General features: G+C 33.6%; 1 protein-coding gene across 5 annotated transcripts in view; it reads left to right on the top strand.

Annotated features, from left to right (window-relative positions):
• CSMD3 (CUB and Sushi multiple domains 3) overlaps positions 1 to 21248 on the top strand; it is a 1140077-nt gene that overhangs the window by 894382 nt on the left and 224447 nt on the right. For all 5 annotated transcript variants that reach the window (XM_081069899.1, XM_081069900.1, XM_081069901.1 and 2 more), the window contains one exon: positions 9897 to 10013. In XM_081069899.1, the coding sequence (XP_080926025.1) occupies positions 9897 to 10013 (117 nt within the window). The remainder of the gene's footprint in view (positions 1 to 9896; positions 10014 to 21248) is intronic.

Here is a 21248-nt window from a genome sequence, read left to right on the forward strand (position 1 = left end):
CCGTGTGTTAATTTGCTAATGCCTCTATTTCTAATTTCATCAGTGTTTGAGAATTAGGTTGCTAGTCTCTGCTGATTTTCATGCTAAGTATCATTCCACAATAGGAATCCTGACTAAAGGATTTTTGGAACTGACTGATTTTTGGAACTGGCAGGAAATTTGGACTGATTGGTAGGCTTTACCTTAGAGTACATTAAGTAGGGAGTTGGCTATTAAACTATGATCATGAAGTGCCAAAACAAGGGAATAAGGTTTTTGTTTCCTTTTCTTTTTCATGATAGTAAACACAACCATACTCTGAAAACACTTTAAATGCAACCATATGTATATATAAATATATATATATATTTTTTTTTCTTGTAATGTTGCTTTAGTCTCACCCAGAGGACCATAAACTCATGAAGTCTTGGGTTACATATTGCTTTTTATTATGTAACATGTTAATTTATACAGAAAAGCTTTTAGTAAATATTTTTAACCTGAGCTGAACCATAAGAATTTACAAAGTTTGTTTATTTTAGAATATAGATTTTTATCATGGTTTAGGATTAAGTGTACATTCTATTTCTGAAGAAAATGTTTTTAAGAGCTCATGTTGGACACTGGGAGATTATGTTTGTCAGAAGTAGATCCAAAATGATAGCATCCTGTGGAAAGTCCTGCTCAGTGATGAGAAACCTTGCAGTTTATCTCATGAGAATGTCACATACATTAAATGATAGCAGAACAAGATAGCTGTACCTGCAGTTCACTTTGTGATAAACAAAAAAAAAATGTGTTTAGAAAAATAATTCTTCCCTCATTTTTTATACTTTGAAAAGTATCTATTGAAACTCAGAGAGTTACTTTAGTTACTATAGACGTACTGAAGTAGAAGTCATATATCCCATAGTCTGACTCAATATGAGGTAGAGGTAATAAAACACCAATAATGCCAATTGCCATATTTTGCCCTTAATATTCATTATTTGATTGATTTCACCTAATGGCATTGCATTTGTTTATATAAACACACCTCTACCCTAATCTAGGATACTAGCCACCTCTTACCTCTTACTCTGTCTGCTAGCTAGTTCCTCTCCTTCCCTGTTTCCCCATTCTCTTCTAAATACAATAGCCTTGAAAGCATATGTCAGACTACATTGTATATTTACTGAAAACTCACCAGTGGTTTCCTAAATTTGAATAAATGCCAAAGATCTTATAATGTAATACTCCACTTAATCTGCCTATATACACCCTGTCCTCCCTACTATTTATCTCTTCTATTACACAAGTGGGCCACACTGGCCTTCTTGATCTTTCTTCAAAACACTGCTCACATTTCTGCTTCAGGGCTTTTGCACACACTGTCCTTTCTGCCTGAGTGCATTTTCCACAGCTTTCTGGCAGGCTAGCTCTCTGACTTCCTTCAGGCATATGATCACTTGTCTTCTTGGTATAAAAATATATATATATTCATATTTACCCTTCCTCTGCTCTTTAAAACTCCCAGGATGAAATCATATGTATCTAAAATTGAAACAATATACCCTGGGTAAAGTTATCTCTGATGTGTGTAAAACCTCCAGTTAGATTAAGGCCTTAGAAAATTGAAAGGTAAATCATTAAATGCAGGAGTACTGCTTACAATACCAATACAATATTCTTTTTATTTTAATTATGGTAAAATTGACCATATAACATCGGGTTTGTTTCAGGTATACAGCATAATGATTCGATATTTGTATATATTGTGAAATGATCACCACAATAAGTCTAGTTAACATCCATCACCACACAGAGTGACACACACACACACACACACAAAAGTTTCCTTATGATGAGGACTTTTAAGATCTACTCTCTTAGCAACTTTTAAATATGCGACATAATATTATTAACTATAGTTACCATGCGATACATTACATTCTCATGACTTATTTATTTTATAAGCAGGCCAGTTCGATATTCTTGATCTATTGTCATAGCATACAGTGAACATGTAATTGACAGATAATTATAATAATAAGAGCCTAAGGATAAACATATTTGGACTCTTAAAGAATCACTAGCTTGCTAATTATTATAAAGAAGAAATGGTATAATTCATGCCTTTTGTTGAGGCATTCAAAAGCACCAATTTTATGCCTGGCCCTGCACTAACTGTTAGGGATAAAACATGAATTCATCAGGGCCCTTGACTGTAAGGAGTTTACAATCTGATGAGATACAGACAGTTAAGGTCAATTGCTAGAAATAAAAAGAGTACTGTGAGCACAGCATGGAAGTGCATCTGACCTAGTTACAAAGAGAGATCTGGGAAGTCTTCCTTATGAAAGTGATGCATGAACTGAATCTTAAAATTATAAATGAGAAGGAACCCGGTGAGTCATAAAGCATGAGGGGATGGTGTATTCACACCTACTGGTCAGCATATGTGAACATGTAGAAGCAAGAGTAAACAAAGAATTTTGGATAAAAATTAAAACAGCTCAACAGGGCAAGTGAATAGAGAGGAGAAATGATGAGAGGAAATAGTTTACCTGTATTGAGCACAGTTTGGAGTTTCATACCCACATCATTTTATACCTCCCCACAACTTGGGGGGTATAATATTGGCGAGTACTAATATTCTCATTTGGCAAGAGTACTAATATTGGTGAGTACTAATATTCTCATTTTACAGATGAGGAACCCAAGACATAGAGAGAGGTTCAGTCACTTGCTCAAAGTCATACTTGTCCAATAGTCTTGTTTTGGAGTTTATGCTCTTAATCACTACCCTATAAGTAGACTGGTTAATCCTTCAAAGAACTTTATATAGATGTCTTTATGACTCTAGTGCCTAAAAGTACCTGGCATATTTAAGTTAATTAAATGTTTCATGAATGGATGCATGGCACCAAGAATAAGTGGTGAGATTTAAAGTTTTTCATTTATTTCTGAAATCTTCCTCCAGGCTAACTGTGAGAATTAAGGTAAAATCTACCAATAATTGATGAAAGTGTTTATCTGAAGTTCATTTTTGCATTTCATTTGAAATACAACTTTGCACAGAGTACACATGCCTTAATAGATAGTCAGTATTAGCTCAGTTCTTTTGAAAATCTGCAATATTATTTTAAATACATGTATTTCACTCATGTTAACATAAATCATAGAATCTCTGGAAGATAAAAAGAATTAAGTAACTCAATCACTGATGACATAGAAGTCTGTTCAATGTGTAAAAACATGAATATATTATGATTAGACATCCAATAGTCATCTGGCACCATTCTTTGTTCAACTTCCAACTATATGTGGAATGATAAAAGCTTTTAAAAGAAGAGCCGTCTTACCCTATCCACTGAAGAGAAAGCTTTGAAACAAGCCAAAAATAAAATAAACTAAAAGTTCATTTTGTAATTATAGTTTTCCAACGTTAGCGTTATCTCTGATGAGTAACCCCATATGGCCTACTTTTAATGAAATCATATGTTGGACTGTGTGAAGAAATAAATAACTAAACTTGTATTCCTGATCTCCTGCTTAAAGGGCATAACTTGCCTTGAGCTAATTTCTTATTGCAAATCTTCTTGAACTTTATAAATTTTTTTGAGCTGTGAAACAAGCCTGGGTCCCATTCCATTATAATTGTATATAGAGATCCTCTAGTCTAAAACTCGTATACTGAACCATTAGCATTTGATCTCATTAAAATACATGATCTAACTAAAGCATGTAGATGAAAGAGTCATACAACAAAGACGTAATGGTAAAATATTTCTGAGTGTCATCAAATACCGATGTTTCATCACCTACACCTAGGAATTTTGTCCACAGACATAATATACAGATTACGTGTTAGACCCATGTTCTGCAAAGAAATGCACTGTATTTTGTATTGAAACAAGGTAGTATTGGGATAAAACCAAAGTATGTTTAACTTTCATATGATGGGAGAAAAGTATTATTTAAAAGGAAATAGGAATGAAAGCTGATGTTATTGAACACCTGCTATTTTCCAGGTACTCTCATGTACATTATCACTCCAGTTGGCCTCTTGCCTGCTAGTCTAGAGAATCATCAACATTGTTATAAATAAATCCCTGCTGCTGTGGATTCTGGAGCATATTATGTAGACTCGTTCATGTAAAAAGCAATTTGATTGCAAATCAATGGCTGTAATTCAGAGCACATTTTCTTGTGACCACTGACTTGGAATTCATATTAAACCATTTTTGTTTTCCCTGCCCGTGGCACCTCAGTCACTACTCCTTATCTCCAGATGGGTAGTCACATGGCCTCTCATTGTGCTAGGATGCTCCCATTCTCCAGTACCAGGGAGGCTATGTTTAAGTCCGACTTCAAACAGGCGTGTCTAATATGTTGCCAGGTGTTGCAGAAACAGGGAAAAAAAGAAAAAAAATATACAGAAAGTTGAATCAACCTAGTGATTCTCACCTTATAGATGAAGAAAGTAAGATAAGTAATAGTAACTATTAGAAGTCATGGTATGATTCAAATGGGAAGGTAATTCATAAGACAAGAGGTCTCAGGATAGCCAAATCTTTACTTCTATTGGGTCAACAAAATTCTTACGCACAAAGTTCACTCCACAGAACCTAGAAGGGAAAGAAAGCAGTCTTATTATTGAAAAAGCATATCTGGAATACAGTGCACATTGCAGGCAGTCTGTGAAAGATACTACAGAGACAAGGCAAACCTTAATTAAAGAGCTAATCAAATAAATATATACTTACAAGTTGTAATCATTATACCCAAAGTAACCAGTGGCATGCTATATAATGGGGGCTTCTGAACTAGTCTGGAAGACAAAAGGACTTTCCTGAGAAAGCAACATTTGGGAGGAGATTAGGTAGGAGGGAATAATTTGTTAGAGTATTTGTTTGTTTTTTCCCTCTGAACTTATTTTGTACTAATATGTTAACTGTTTTAAGTATTTTTTAAAGACAATAACAGATTGCCATTACTAATAATCTATGACATAGAAATATAAATTAAACTAAGTGATGAAAAGGGATTTCAGTTTTTAAAAAGTGCCAATAATCCAATCAAAATCGTTTTATTAATGAGAACTTGGCCTCCCATGCTCCGTTTTCTACAAAATCATAGATTAATAATTACTAGTGACTTGGCAGTGGAGCAAATGGGGAGTGATGGCTCATGAAGGCAGGAATTCTTTTTGAGGTGACAAAACTATTCTGAAATGAAATAGTGGGGTTGGTTACACAACTCGGTGCATATGCTAAAATAAATACTCAATTGTATACTTCAGAAGAGTAAATTTTATGGTCTGTGAATTAAATCTCAAATTTGAAAATAAGGTTAAAAAATGAGTGACATAGGTATCACACATGAACTACCAACTCCTGCAAGATCATTGTTAGCAGAATTTGTATATGGTAACATGGAAGCCAAGAGCTACTCATAAGCTTGTGTCACTGAATGACTCTTCTTTTTCTAAGAATATACTCTGATGGAGTATACAACTTATACAGTGCTACAGGATAGAAAGAAGGCCTTCCTAGCCGGCAACATCAAATGAATGAGTCCAGGCAGTGAGGTGACATAAATAGATGCTATTATTATACTAAGTTGATTTAGTGAGTCATTAAAATGATTTACAAGCCACTGAATTATAACACTGAGATGGATTTTTTTTTTCTTTAGTGTTAAACAGGAGTGTGGAATCAACACAAAATTAATTCACAAGGAATAAATACTTATTTTTGCTTTTTTCATTGAACAGATACAATAATAGAAAACTCACAGCATAGAAGTAAATGTGAATGTATCAAAAATACAGGGAGGAAAATGAAGAGCCAAATAAATAAGTTACTTAGAATAATAGTTGATAATTAAAGTCATATGTATCACCATTAGGATAACACGGCCTTATTGGAGGCTTATGATCTAAGACAGATAAACAAAATGAAGTATGTATACTTACATAGGAGACATGAAAAAGAACATGAAATGAATGCCTGAATAGTTAGGTATTTTTACTAAGATCAAGGTTTTGAACAAAGGAGAAAAAGTAGCAATAGTAATTTTAATCTGAAAGTCCATGCTGGGAATAATGGCTGTCTAGCTGTCTGCATTACAAATTCACATCACGAGCTTACAGTTATAAAAGTCCTTCTCTTAATAAAAAGAAAAAAAAAAAGAAAAAAAAAAGAAAAAGACTCCATGGGCGATACAGCATTCAAACACATTCTATTCTAGGATCTATAATTTGTGACATTCAATCAGGGCATAACTATTTTATTAGATGTGGACTAGCACTTTTGTAAGGTATAGCAGTTCTTTTAAACTGAAGGAGTCACAGGCCACATCTAGTAAATTATTGATTTAATATATCATATTGCTCTTTTGTTGTGACCTGTAAGAATTCATCACTTTTAAAAAGTGCCTAACTTGCTTTCTGAGAAAAATTTATACGTTATATAATAATTTTCATTGTAGAGTATATTTGATACTAAATTATACAGTACACAAGTGAAAAGACAGATTTGAAATTGCAAGTAGCTTAAGGCTATGTTGCATGTACTATAAAGGCTCTAAGACATATGGACATTCAGGTAGTACCTTTTCCCTGTAAGTGGTTTGGGATTTTTCTATTTCACTCAGTGGGAAGACTCCCCCCCCTCCTTCTTTCCCTCCTCCTCATTGTCTTCCTTCTCCATCCCACACACATGACCAAACCCTAGGTGAAAGGTCCTTTTCATTGGGTGAATAGAAGCCCTAAACGCACTTGCAGTCTCATCGTCTGATTTCCCTGGAAATACCTGTCTCTATCACTGCTTCATAGTTCAGGAGTAAAACAAGCATATAAAGTGACAGCACAGGCACATTTCACTTATGTAAATCATACCATACGAATTCAGCCAAGAAAAGATTTAAATAAAAAACAAACAGAAAAAGAGAGAAAAAGGAAAATAATACAAAACTAAACTGCGTGGGTGATTTTGCTTACTCAATAAAGGTATACTCCAGACTGAATAAATGCTGGCATGGATTTGCTGCTCTGAAATGGTAGACATGAGTTTGTTGTTTGCTATTTCCTCAGTGGAACTAGTATCCATATGGCTCTTATACTGTAAAAATCGTATCATTGAATATATCTCTAGTGTTTTAAGATACATAATTTTTTCACATAATATCACCTCTAAATGTAAAGCAACAGTGACTCCTGGTATTTCAATCACAGAAAGAAAAAAATAGGTTTACATGAATTTATTAAAAGAGAGTTTGTTTCAATTCTGTCTCAGATGTAAGTGAATTTCTGGGGTAATTTCAACCAAATGAAATGTTTGTATTACATGCTGACTGTGGAACACTATTTTATAGTAGGCTGGTCTTGCAAGCATCATTCATTTAATAATCAAACAGACATTTATGGAGGACCTACTATTTATCAGAACTGTTCTAGGAAGAGAAGAGAAACACGATAGAACTGTGTGTTAGAAAAATCACCAGCAGTGGTAAGACCTTACCGGGATGAGTGGAGCTGGTTGTCTATTATTGAGAGAGTGTATGTGGAAACTGTTGGGAAAGTCTGGATGTGGCAGTTACAATGTCCACAGGAAAGAGACTGATAAGCTAAATAATGGTACAAGCAACAAATCAGTGATGTACTGGACCCCCCAAATCAAGGAGAGAGTATCAAGAATAATAGCATTTTATAAAAGGCTAAGTTTGATAATTTAAGTCTTTAACATACTTTGGCTGCTCTGTATGTATCCATAAAACACAGTTCTATACTGCAACAAAATCATAATGAATTACAGTCAATAACATGCTACAATTATTGCCAAAGCAACAGCACATTTTAGAATCGTCTATCTCGCATTTTGCAAAGTGTGTTCTGGGGAATGTAGTTCCTGTGAGATGTTACACAGAAACAGTCTCCTTGATTGAATGTTTCTAAGAAAGAGCGTTGATATTCCCCAAACCTTACTAACGTCTCAATGAAGTCCTATGGTAAAGAACCCTGTTTCTTTTATCCATGTATTCCCCAAATACAGTTAATCATAAAACCATTTTTTCTCATAATCTGTGTGTTCTACAAAAATGCTATTAAAATACAGATTTAAGAGGTAGTCACAGTGCGGCATAAGTTATAATCAGGAACAGGTAAGTTCTTATATTTAATGCATTCCAGTGATACAGGCTTTTTAGAGAAACACAGCCAGTTTGACAAAAGACCCACAAGTATAAGTCAAATGGCAAAAATAAGCATAGAATTAAATGTCCTGCCTTGCTTTTATCTTCTGATTGTTAACAGCCAGAAAGATAAAGTCTGCCCTTTTCTATACTAGCCAATAGGGTGAAACTAAAACAGGGAGAGAGAACATCAAAAGCTTCTAGCAACCACTATTAAAGGAATTAGTAAAGATGGCCTGGCTTAGTCATGATTCCATTACATTTTCATAAATATAAAACAGATTACAATAAATCTGTATCTCACAGCACAGTTAATTTTCCCTTATTTATGATATTTACATACTGCATAAAGTATTGTCAGTCACTACACTGTTTAGCATAATTACTATAAATTAACTGCTGTAATCACTAACCAGAAGAAATATGAAATTATTGCTACCAGTACAAATAACAGAAAATATTATAATATCAGTTGCCATAAGGACATGTGATTATACTGCAACCTCATATATATTCATCAGTGGCTTAAAATAAAAACCTTTATATTTTTCATATTTATAAATTAAATTTTCAACAAAAGCTGTCCTAAATGTCTATTATGCAAAATAAAATGCACAAAACAAATTGAGCTGTCAGACGCATATTAATGTGGAATGACGGAATATTCATGACAAAGTCACAAAGCTAAGCTTGAATTAGAAGCTCTCATTTCTATGTATACTTTCATAATTTAAAAATAAGGGTTTCATCACATATATTTAAAGTATTATAATTTTGGAGCACCTTAAAATCAGAAGGAAAGTTAATATAAAACATACTGCCCATTCTTGGAGGAATCTCTCATCAGTAATACTATCAGTTGAATAGAGTTGTCAGTGCTGAAATAAGAACACATCTGACTACTCTAATCTCAAAAAATAGTGAGTGATGAGAATGATACATATTTGTTTTTATCATCACTGTCAATTTGTTGTTATTCTGAGGAGTTCTAATTTTAATATATTAAAATCTAACTATTACCATATTATAGAATATTGAAAGAAAAAAAAAACAGAACATTTATTAGCCACCCAATTCAACACAACATACAGTATCAAGAATAATAGCATTTTATAATAGGCTAAGTTTGATATTTTAAGTCTTTAACATACTTTGGCTCTGCATGTATCCATAAAACACAATTCTATACTGCAACTCTTCTGATTTAAGTGCAGGTCAAATGAACAGATACAGATTAGTATTTTACTTAGCTGAGTAAGAGAGTATTTTACTTAGCTGAGTGGGTGAATGTACTTGTACAGCCATCGTTGTTCCACGTACAGAAATACTTAATTTGGTGGCAGCATAATCAGGGTTGATTTTCAGTAGAGTTGCAAAATCTGGCAGAACAATTTTTCACTTGCGTTAGTAATTTCTCATCATTATAGAAAACATGATTATCATTACACTTTTATCATAAATGAAAGCAGGACCACCATTATTACCCCTAAAGTTAGCACCATTACATTATTGTATTACTTTGTTTCTGAGAGGAGTATACCTTAATGCTTTAAAAGTTTTGCATGTGTACAGTTTTTTAATTTTTAAAAAAATATTTGATAATGGGGAATCTTATTAAAATATGAAGATAAATGACACACCTTAAAATCCAGTTGCCATATTTTTATATGAAGAATACACTCATAGTATTCATTTTTAATTTATTTTTCTAAAAATACTTTTTTATCATTTTTATCTCCTAGCACCATGTGGAAGTCGTTCAACAGGGTCAGAAGGCACTGTTCTATCACCAAACTATCCAAAAAATTACAGTGTGGGACATAATTGTGTTTATTCTATAGCAGTTCCCAAGGAATTTGGTAAGTAATATTCATCTCATCATGTAGTATTTCATTCCAGACATGCTTTAGTTTTCACTACACACTATTCAAAAATGTTAGTTTTTTTCTGAAAATATTCACTGTCCATAAAGCATTTTATTCTGTAATCCTTTTAGATAGTGTTGTAATAATAAACTTTTGAGGTCATTCTATTCAATCTGAATTTATAACCAAGTACACAGGTAAACAACAATAAAAAATGAAAACAGGATTGTTTTTAATTTTTAAAAATAAGTACATCCAGTCACCTTGCAAGTGCCTTCATATTTGAATGATATAAAACGGGAAATTAGCAGAGCATAAAGCAAAATCTGCTCTGCAAAATATGTGTGAAGTCAAATACAGGAGTATTATAATAATGACAAAAGTATATTAAAAAATCGTAAAAAGTTTTATACTTCATTTACACATTCCCGAAGAGAAGAAATTTTGTTTTTAAGCACCTAGTTTCTGGGTCAGCAATGAATCTAAACAGACAGCTAAGGGTATTTCATCTTGTCAACCTGACAGTCTCTTCTGCATTGGCACTAACAAGACAGTGTGTCCTTTGCTACCTGTATACCTCCCTGATCACAAGTCTTAAGGCTCACTTACCTGGCTTCTAAAGGTTTTGGATCTGAGATCCAGCTGGCTCTCACCCAGGTTGAAGCTCTGTATATGGGTGCATAGACAATAGAAATTTAGTGAGCAGTAAAATATGAGAGAGAGGCTGAAAGTTCAGACTTCAACAATTTAGATTTACAGACTTGTGTCATATGGTAAAGGATTTGCGAGAGCTATAAAGAATGTGTGGGTCTGGATGACTAAGTATTTTAGCAGAACGACCTGGATTTTATCATTTCAAGGTTTTGGGATCACATCTTGACTGAATGTTTCTGATGATACATAAAATAAGCTGATGTTTCCAGTCCAATTTCTTATAACCAGATACGACCTATATATCCTCCTTTTCTCCTGAAACAAGTCCAGGAACCTCAACTTCTCTGAGAGAACATTGTGATCAGAAGTGAAATAGTACACCTTTTATTTTACCCTTGAAATAGAGTGACGATGCCAGCATTAGCAAGGTGTCTGTTTCTGTACTCTACAAAATATTTTTTCTTCCTAATGTTTTGATCAATTGAATCAGAGTTGAGCTCTTTCTGAAGTTTACAATAGTTGAGAAGGAAAAACATCCTCTCCTTAATTGTGTTTTTATCTTTCTTGCCTTTTCTGCCCAAGAGCGTTCTTTCGTTGCTAGAGGGGTTGTAATCCCTAGCTGCCAAAAAAAATGTTCCATGCTTGCTCCCAGAATCCTCCCAATGAGGGTCCAGAAGACTTCATGGCTAACTGAGTCCTCTTTAGAAGCCATTGATTTGTTTGATTATACTTTGGGGGATACAATGTGGCCAAAAGAATGAGAAAGAAGAAATATAGCTATTTCCTTCTTTAACACGTAGACCTGCTGATCACCTGCAGATCCTTTACAGTAGCCTATGTGTGTCCAAAAAGAAAAGGGACAAGTAGTGATTAACATAAAGGTAAATTAACAGATTCTTAAAGAATGGAATCTTTATTTTAGCAGGGTTAATGTAAGTGAAATTTAATCCTTTTAATGGAAAAAATAATACAATCAATATTCAGTGGTTTTTAACACTAACTTTTAAAAACAAACCTTGGATTATTTGTGGATAAAATCAAGTATACACCGATTTGTTAATTAAGAAATTGATTTTATTTTTATAAATGTTGCATAATTCTTTGTTTCAAATGGCATATCAAGTCAAACAGTCCTGGATTCTAATTTCCGCCTGTTACATTTTAGCTATCTGTCCTTGGACAATTATATAATCTCCTTGAGACTCAGTTCCTTTATTTGTAAAACGGGACCATTATGTCTACAGGGCAGAGCTGTTGTGAGAAATAACTGAGATTGTATATATAAAGTATGTCTCACTATGAAGTAGTTCATGATCAATACCATGAGGTTTAAGAATGCCAGCCTTGGAGTCAGATTTGTGGATTCAGAGCCAAACCCAATTTGCTTGTTTTCTTTAGACAAGTCACGCATCATCAGCCTGAGACTGACTTTTCTCATCTCTGAACTAGAGATGATACATGTCTACCACACAGGGTTATTTTATAACTAAATAATATAACTTATGTAAATGATTGTTATAATAACACATAGTAAGTCATGCACACACATGTGCACACACACAATTTTCTTTATGTTCACAATCATAGACTCCCCACCGCCTCAAAAAAAGATGAAATAAAATGACCTGGGTTACCACATTGGACTAGAGTCTTAAGTGTAGCATGGCTAATAATGAAATATTTATATTATGTAATGAAAGCATAAAAAACGCCTATTTTGCATTTCACATTTCTAGGGGATATCCAGTCACCTAACGATTCCCTAAGATTTGGGAGCAGAGTAGGAGAAATAAATAAATATTGATCATTGACTTCTTCCTATCTTTACCTTTGCCTACTTAATGTGAGATGATCAATCAATAGTCATTGGGTCTCTACAAATAAAATTCCTATTTTGCTTCTGCTCTCTCTCATTCTCACTTGGCCAAAACTGCCTTCCATTGCACATATGGCTTTAATTTATGACTTTTTAGTATCACTTCATAACATATAACTTCTTTTTATTTCCTCTTTTCCTATAATTTATCCCAAACTATAATCATGCCCTCTTTTATATCTTGTATATGCTGACATTCTTAGTATTTTACTTTTATAAATCATTATCATTTAGCATAACATTCGTCAAATACACTCAGTTCATTCATTGGTATTGCGTTTTTCACATGGGTTAAGGTTCTAAAGTTGTTAATGTAAAGGAGAAAATCATGCGTAATCATCATCCATGAAATACCTTACATCTCTCATAGAAGATCATCTACATGATTTTGCACAAGCCATATTTCCTCTGAATAATTCTAACAGGACATTTTTCCTCCAACATCAGAAAGGTAACAGTTTCTTCATATAATATCAGGTGTTACCAAATTACTTTTATGTATTTCTTTTTGCTTGATATAGAATTCAATTCATATAAGTTAACTGTGTACATATGTGACTCTGCTTTCCTGGTTGATTGAATACTGTTTTGTTTGCCACTCCCTTTATGTTTTTTTTCAGTTTTTCTAGATAAGAGAAGTATCAATTCATAATACTTTTGTAAGCATCATGGGATTTCATTTGAACTTCAGATATTAGGGTCACTTTGGCAACAGTCATTCTGCAGGTATCCAGTTTTGTATACTTAGAAAAATAACAATTCTGGTTCAGTTTGATAGGTTTTACTGATATTTCACTCTTTCTTTTCTATACAATTAAACTATTTCAATTGTATTTTTGGATTAAAATACCCTACTTCATTAATAAAACTATGTTTGAATTTTCCTTTATATTTCAATTTTTAATTATCAGCTATTTCCCCTCTGGTTTGGTTACTTAAGTCTTCAGGCATTATTTTAAGTGCCAAAAACATGGAAGACAGCTTTTGTTTTATTTTGGATTTGATGTAGATAAGGAGCTTTAGAATGAATTGTTCACATTGTTATAGGTGAATTATTTTTGTTTATATATATTTATACTTATAAATACATATACATACATAGAATATAAATACATATAAAGCATACCTAGAGTATATGGGTCACAATCAAATTGCAGGGAGGGGTAATTAGTAAATTTGGGACATAAATATTGTGCACTTCTATTTTAACAAACCTGGCTGAGAAAACAACAGAAAAGACTAGGATGACAGCCAAAGAAGGGTATAAGTCAGAGGCTAGTGTTTGTTATTGTCTCTTTTGTAGAAGAGACAGAAAAGGGAAAGGATAAACAGAGAGTAAGTCTGGACAACAAAGTAAAGGGTACAGCGAGGCAACCGGAAAAGAGGGAAAAGTGGGATATTGGCATTGAGAAGCTTCAGAAACCTTTATTTCAGACTGTCTTTAAAATTTTCTTATTAACTTCCTGGAGAGAAGAAAGTCTCTGTGCTCTGTTTCAGGGGCTTCTATTTGCCATTTGAGGTAAGCCTGTCATCATTCATTCAATCTGATTTTAAAGTTGGCTTTTTTCTTAGTCAGGTGCATGCAATACACACACACACACACACACACACAACACACACACACTCACATATGTCAAAAGAACTCCATTTCTGCCATCTTAAGTTGATGTCACTTCTAGTTAAACCTTCCCATGTCTGTAAGTACTTGCAAGCAAAAGCTCCCTACAAACTGTATATATACAGGAGTATAATGGGGGCTGGAGGTCTAAGGACTTGTTGTCCATGGAGGTACAATTTCCCATGTTAACTTTAGTTTTCTTTTGAGATCTGCAGAATCTGAACACATTTCTAGGGTATTGTGTAGTGGGTTGAAGTGTGCTGTTTATGGGTTGGTCTGTTTACGGGTTGATCTCCAAGGAAGTGTCTGTCACCTCTCCAGTCAATCCAACCCTTTTAGGTGTCTTGATTTTTCTCCCCAGCTGTCTAATACAGCCATGAGGACTTGGAGCACTAGGTAACCAGCCTTTATGTGTGTGTCCACAAAGGAGTCAGTTATTTAATTACAGTTGTGCTAGAATTCCCTATGGGGCTCTGTTTGTCCTAAGGGGTACCTTCTGACACCTCCACATAGATTCTTAGTCATCTAAGAATACCCAAAATTGGAGCTGAAGGGAATCAATTCCCTTTATCTTCAAAGATGAACAAATTCAGACACTCATTTATCTATCAAAAGGTTTTGTTCAGATTCTCAGTAAGCATTTTTAACTGAAAAGCCAAAATTAAAAACCAACCACCAATTTTATTTATTTATTTATTTATTTATTTATTTATTTATTTATTTATTTTGTATTTTGTATTTTGTATTCCCCCCCCCCCCCCGGTTATCTCAATCCTTAACCATTAGTATCATCTCGAGGATTTTTTTGTTTTTTTTTTAAGAATAGCTCAAATCAAGTCAGGCCCTACTACCTTAAAACAGAGAGGTCCGAAATTCCAAGCAAAACTCACCCAAGTTCACCCAATGCAAAGTGGGGAGCCCTTGAGCACAGTGGGCCTCTGATGGTACCTAGCACAGGTCTAGGTCTACAGGGTAGTCCTGGGTGGGCTTCTTTGGAATCCTGCCCTCTACGTCAAATAAATATTGATGTAGTAAATGTCCAAACCTGTAAAAAGTTTTATTTAAGCCAAACTGACAACAATTGTCAGAAGCAAAAATGTCAACAAATTGAAAAAAATGCTTTGAAAAATAGAAGTTCTATAGCTTAGTTTTTTACATTAAAATCAGAAAAGAAAACATAAGAAGTGATACGTAAAATCCAACAGTGGTAAATTAAGGGGGTAAGCCAAAGCAAAGTAGAAAAATATGTAAAATTAAACAAAAAATAAAACAAAGCACATATTTCTTTTACATTGGTCAATAAGAAATAATTAATAATTATAATTTATAACACATAAAAAGGGTATTATAAAAAGAAGGTAAAAATAAGGGGTTCTGTGGTCTCAAGCTCTGGTACAGTAGGTGTGTCCTAAGAGGTCTGAAAAAAATTATATTGACATTTCAAAGGTATGTTATACTAAATGCAAACTACAAAAAATAAAACAGATAGCAAAACTAAATCCTAATAGTTTGCAGGTTAAAAATAAATCAAGTTTTTTGTTTGTTTGTTTGTTTTTCTTTTTTTCTTTTTAGTGAAGTTCCATAAGACCTGAATGCCTCCCATTTACCTGCCTTTTCCTTTAAAAAAATTCAGCCTTACCTTCCATCCAAGATTATGATCTTGCCTCATCCCCAATGGTCCACCATTTCAACAAAACAAATAATGGCAATAAAACTTCCTAGCAATAAGCCTTCCTATCACTATGGGACCACATTATCCAACAAAAAGGTTGGTCATCAGTGCATCCTTTGGATTGATTTATGACCAAAAGGGAGAAGTGTGGACAAAAAGAGGCCACATACTAAACCTGACAAGCTCAGGGGAAGCCAGCATGGTGAGCTCTACAAACTCAGAGACCGAAGCAGGTCACTGGGGTAGTCACATCCTAGGCCTCTAGCTTCCTTGACAAAGGTCAGTCTTGACCTTAGTGGGCTTGTCTGTTGTTTTTTTGCATCTAATATAACATACCTTTGATATGTCAGAGTAGTCTTTTCCAGATGTCTTTTCCAGAGTAGTCTTTTCCAGAGTAGTCTTTTCCTCATGGCACAACCCACTGCCCCAGAGCATGAGACCACCGAACGCTTCCTTGTTATCTTGTTCCCCGAATACCATCTCTCTGTGCTGTAAATGTTAATTGTTAACTATCCTGTACTCACCAAGGTAAAAGGAGTATGTGTCCTTCTATTTTAATTTTTATCTAATACCAAAGGTTTCCCCATTTTGCTTTCTCCTGTCCCCTTAATCTACCACCAGATGTAATTCTCCTTACATTTCCTCCTTCAATTCTAATATATAAAATTAGCTGCAAAACTGCCATTCTCCAGTGCATTTTCTCAATTTGTTGGGATTTTGCTTCCCAGCAAATGTCATCAGTTTGGCTCAAATAAACTCATAAAAATTCTCTATAGGTTTAGACATTTCTTACATTGACAGTTTTCTCCTGGGTTAGAAGATAATAGAATTTTTTATTTTAAAGCCTAAGAGAAAGACAGTGCAAAGGGCAAAATTGAAGGTTTGAGATGGACCAATTGGTAAAGCAAGATACCTGAAGTAATTAACAGAAGTAGGATTTAAAAAAAAAAAAAAAGAGGGACCTTTTAAACTATAATTCAGAAGAAATGATTCATAACTAGTAACACAATACTTGCATTAGTTTCACATGGAATATTACATTTTAAAATTATCATCTCTTCTCATTCTCCCATTCCTGTTTTCCTTCAATCACCCTCTCCTTACATTCTAGGAATTACTATAAAAGAATATGCATTTGTGTCTTAGGTCTACATAATACTGTAAACTTGGTGGCTTAAAACAAGAGAAACTTACTCATAGTTCTGGAGGCTAGATCACTGAATCAGGTAATAGCATTGCCACCCTCTCAGCAGTCCTGAGGGAAGAATATTTTCTTGCCTCTTCCTAGCTTCTAGCGGCTCCCAGCAATCTTTGAAGATCTGTGGCTTGTAGCTGCCATCACTCTACACAAGCTTTTTTCCCATGGTTTGTGTGTCTCCTCTGTTTCTATGTGTATCTCTGACCTTTCTTCTTATAACGTAAGTTGTTGAATTTAGGGGCCACCCCAATCCAGTTTGATCTCATCTTAACCCTCAATTAATTGCATCTGCAAAGACCGTGTCACCCAATACAATAACATTCTGAGCTCCTAGATGAACACGAATTTTGAGGGATACTATTTAACCCACTACAGAGAATAAACTATATTACCACAGTTTTATGTGGAAAATCTTAACATAAATTGCTCTATAAAGTATGTAATCAAATATTAGCTGTGAAATGCAAACTAACATTCAGATTTCTTAGAGATTTCCAACATAAACATCACCTTGTGGATATCCATGATAATCTCTGGTGACTTAATTTTGTGTTTAACCTCCCAGATAATTTTGCCTCCTGACATACCCACCCTGAAATGCATATTTGTTATGGTACAAATTACTCTTTTCCAAGATTGTCTTTCATATGTGGAATCTTGGAAATGGGCATGAAAACCTTTTCAGGTTTTTCTTCTTAGATTGCCCAGTTAATCTGCTCTTTCTCATATCTTTTTGTTATTGGTACATGCTCTTGGTTGCGTGGATTTCAAATTTAGGAATCCCAAAAAATGCAAAGTTATTGTCACTCTACTCTGTACAATGTAGTAATTCTATGTAGAATTACTAAAACCTTTTGTGTATTGCTGAGGGAGATGCATTATTTTTGGATAGCTGTCATCACCTTGAACTTGCTTTCTACTCTACTTCCACATGTTTTATATCTGTTTCTTATTCACAGCCATTATCTTTTATACTTCCTACTGTAGAATTTTTTTTTCCTCCAGTCAATCTAGAAACATGTTTCCCTATGACATTGCCTAAAATATCGGGATATAGTTGTGTTTTTGTTTATTTGTTTGTTTTTATCTCTCAAACTTTACCATAATATTATATTGAAAACACCGATAATGATTAGATAGCTATCTCATTATTCTTATATTTATTAAATTTAATATTTCCTTTATATCTTATAGACTTAGGTAATTACATGAAGATTTTTAAATGTAATTTATTTTTGAAAAATTATGTCTTCCACATTTCTGCGTAAACTGTTAGTCTGTGAAAAACAGTCTTTAAAAATGTAGCTCTCCTTACCAAAAACATCCAATAGAGATAGAAAATTCTCTTCAATAAATGGTGTTGGGAAAACTGGACAGCCACATGCATAAGAATGAAATTAGACCACTGTCTTACATCACACACAAAAATTAACTCAAAATGGATTAAAGACTTGAATGTAAGACCCGAAACCATAAAATAAGTAGAAGGAAACATAGGTGCTATATTCCTGGATATTAGTCTTAGCAATGTTTTTGTGGATGTGTTTCTGACAGTGAAGGTAGCAAAAACAAAAATAACAAATAGGATGGTATGTTGACAGTAAGTGATTCTTGGTATCCTCATAAGAAAGAATTGAAGGACACACCAAATTAGTGGATTTATTAAAAGAAAAGACGATAGTATACTCCTAAAATGGTGGGAGTGGGCAGGCCAGGAGAAAAGCAACTGCCCCGAAGAGGGGTGGGGCTGGATAATTTATTTCACTAAAAATGAAGGCGTGAAATATTCAAGACTTAGGAGTTGTTTAAAGGCATTCTTAGGCGGTCCTCACTGACCATTACTTCCCGTCAGTAGGTGGGATTCTCTGGTCCTCATTTGGCCCTTGTCAGAACTGTCATGGTGACACAGTGGGTAGAGATTTTACCTAACCTCGATGCTAATAATATTAGAATCCATTATTATTAGCTAAAGTTAATCTTGAGGGACAAGATGGTGTACTGGGTCTGCTCTTTGCTACCAAAATCTAGTTCTGGCCAGTCTGGTAGCTGCACATTTTCTTAAGGGTGATCTCATTTTTTCCCTCCTTTGTTTTCTCCCACTTCTTCTTCTCTCCCTTCCTCTCTCTCCCTGCTGCCCTATTCTTTCTGCCTATGGTAACAATATTAAACTAAAGCTTTTTTACAGCAAAGAAAACCATGAACAAAATGAAAAGACAACTGACCAAATAGGAAAATATATTTATATATCATACACCTAATATGGAGTTATTATCCAAAATATATAAAAACCCCATAAAACTCAACAACAACAAAAATATTTTATTAAAAAATGAGCAGGTAATCTGAACAGACATTTTCTCAAAGACATACAGATGGCCAACAAGCACATGAAAAGATGTTCAACATTACTAATCATTAGAGAAACACAAATCAAAACCACAATGAGATATTATCTCACACCTGTTAAAATGGCAATTATCAAAAAAGACAAGAAATAACCAGTATTGAAGAGGATTTGGAGAAAAAAGGACCTTTCATGCAACATTGATGGGAAAGTAAATTGGCATAGCCACTATGGAAAACAGTATGGAGTTTCCTCAGAAAGTTAAGACTAGAACTACCATATTATCCAGCTAATTTACCTCTGGTATTTATCCAAAAAATACAAAATCACTTACTTATATTCATAGCCTCTATATTCATAGCCACATTATGTACAATAGCAAAGACATGGAAATAACCTAAGAACCTGTGTCCATCGATGGATGATATATATATATATATATATCTACCAAATCTTCCTTATTCATATATATATATATATATATATATATATATGTGTATATATATATATATATGCGTGTATTTATATATGTATATATGTGTGTGTGTATGTATTGGAGAGGATATATATTATATATGTATATTATATATATCTATTATATATATGATAACAAATATTGGAGAGAATATATATTATATATATAACATATGTGTATATATATGTATATATATACATATATATATATATATATAGAGAGAGAGAGAGAGAGAGAGAGAGAATAGAATAGAATACTACTCAGATATAATGCTAAGCGAAATAAGTCAGACAGAAAAAGCAGAGAACCCTATGATTTCACTGATATGTGGTATATAAACCAAACTAAACAAGACAAACAAATGAGAAAGAAAAACTCATAGACACAGACAATAGTTTAGTGGTTACCAGAGGGTAAGGGGGTGGTGGGTGGGTGATGAGGGTAAAGGGGATCAAATATATGGTGATGGAAGGAGAACTGACTCTGGGTGGTGAACACACAATGGGATTTATAGACGATGTAATACAGAATTGTACACCTGAAATCTATGTAAATTTACTAACAATTGTTACCCCAATAAATTTAATAATAAAAAGAAAAGAATACTACTCAGAGATAAAAAAGAAAAGATAATATCTTGCCATTTCTGACATGGAATGGACCTGGAAGGCATTATGCTAAGTGAAGTACGTCAGACAGAGAAAGAAAAATAGCATATGATTTCATTCATAGGTGGAATATAAAAACAAAACAAAAACAAACTCATATATGCAAGTAACAGACTGGTGGGTAACAGAGGGGAAGGGGGATGGGAGGGTAAAATGGGTAAATGTGTTAATTGTATACTAACAGATGAAAACCAGACCTTTAATGGTGAACATGCTGTAGTGTATACAATGGTCAAATTATAATTTTGTACACCTGAATCTTATATAATTTTAAAAATCAATAAACTTCAATTTAAAAATAAATTGATTAATTAAAGAAAAAATGTAGGTCTCTTTGGAATTCAGAAGAAAAAAGTAAAAACAGTGGATTGAGTATATATATATATATATATATATATATATATATATATATATATATATGTTGTTCTTCTTTCGTAATTTAAAATTTTTAATATGTAAATATGTACTAATGTAGTTTTGACCTCTATATGTAAAGTTAACTAACTCTTCCTATCTTTTATGTTAAAATTGACAGCCATTCTTTTATTCTATGTATATTCTCCTTTAAAACCTACATGTATTTGACTATTTGCCTTTGACCTTACATCTAGAATTTTTAAAATGATCTCTTTCATTCAGCATAATTTATGTTGTGGTTACCTGTCTTTATACTTAATTCAGTAATTTATTGTCACTAATTTTCCCCGTATTTTAATGATAAATT

The sequence above is a fragment of the Rhinolophus hipposideros genome, assembly GCF_964194185.1.
Source record: "Rhinolophus hipposideros genome assembly, chromosome: 13".
In the NCBI taxonomy this organism is placed as follows: domain Eukaryota; kingdom Metazoa; phylum Chordata; class Mammalia; order Chiroptera; family Rhinolophidae; genus Rhinolophus; species Rhinolophus hipposideros.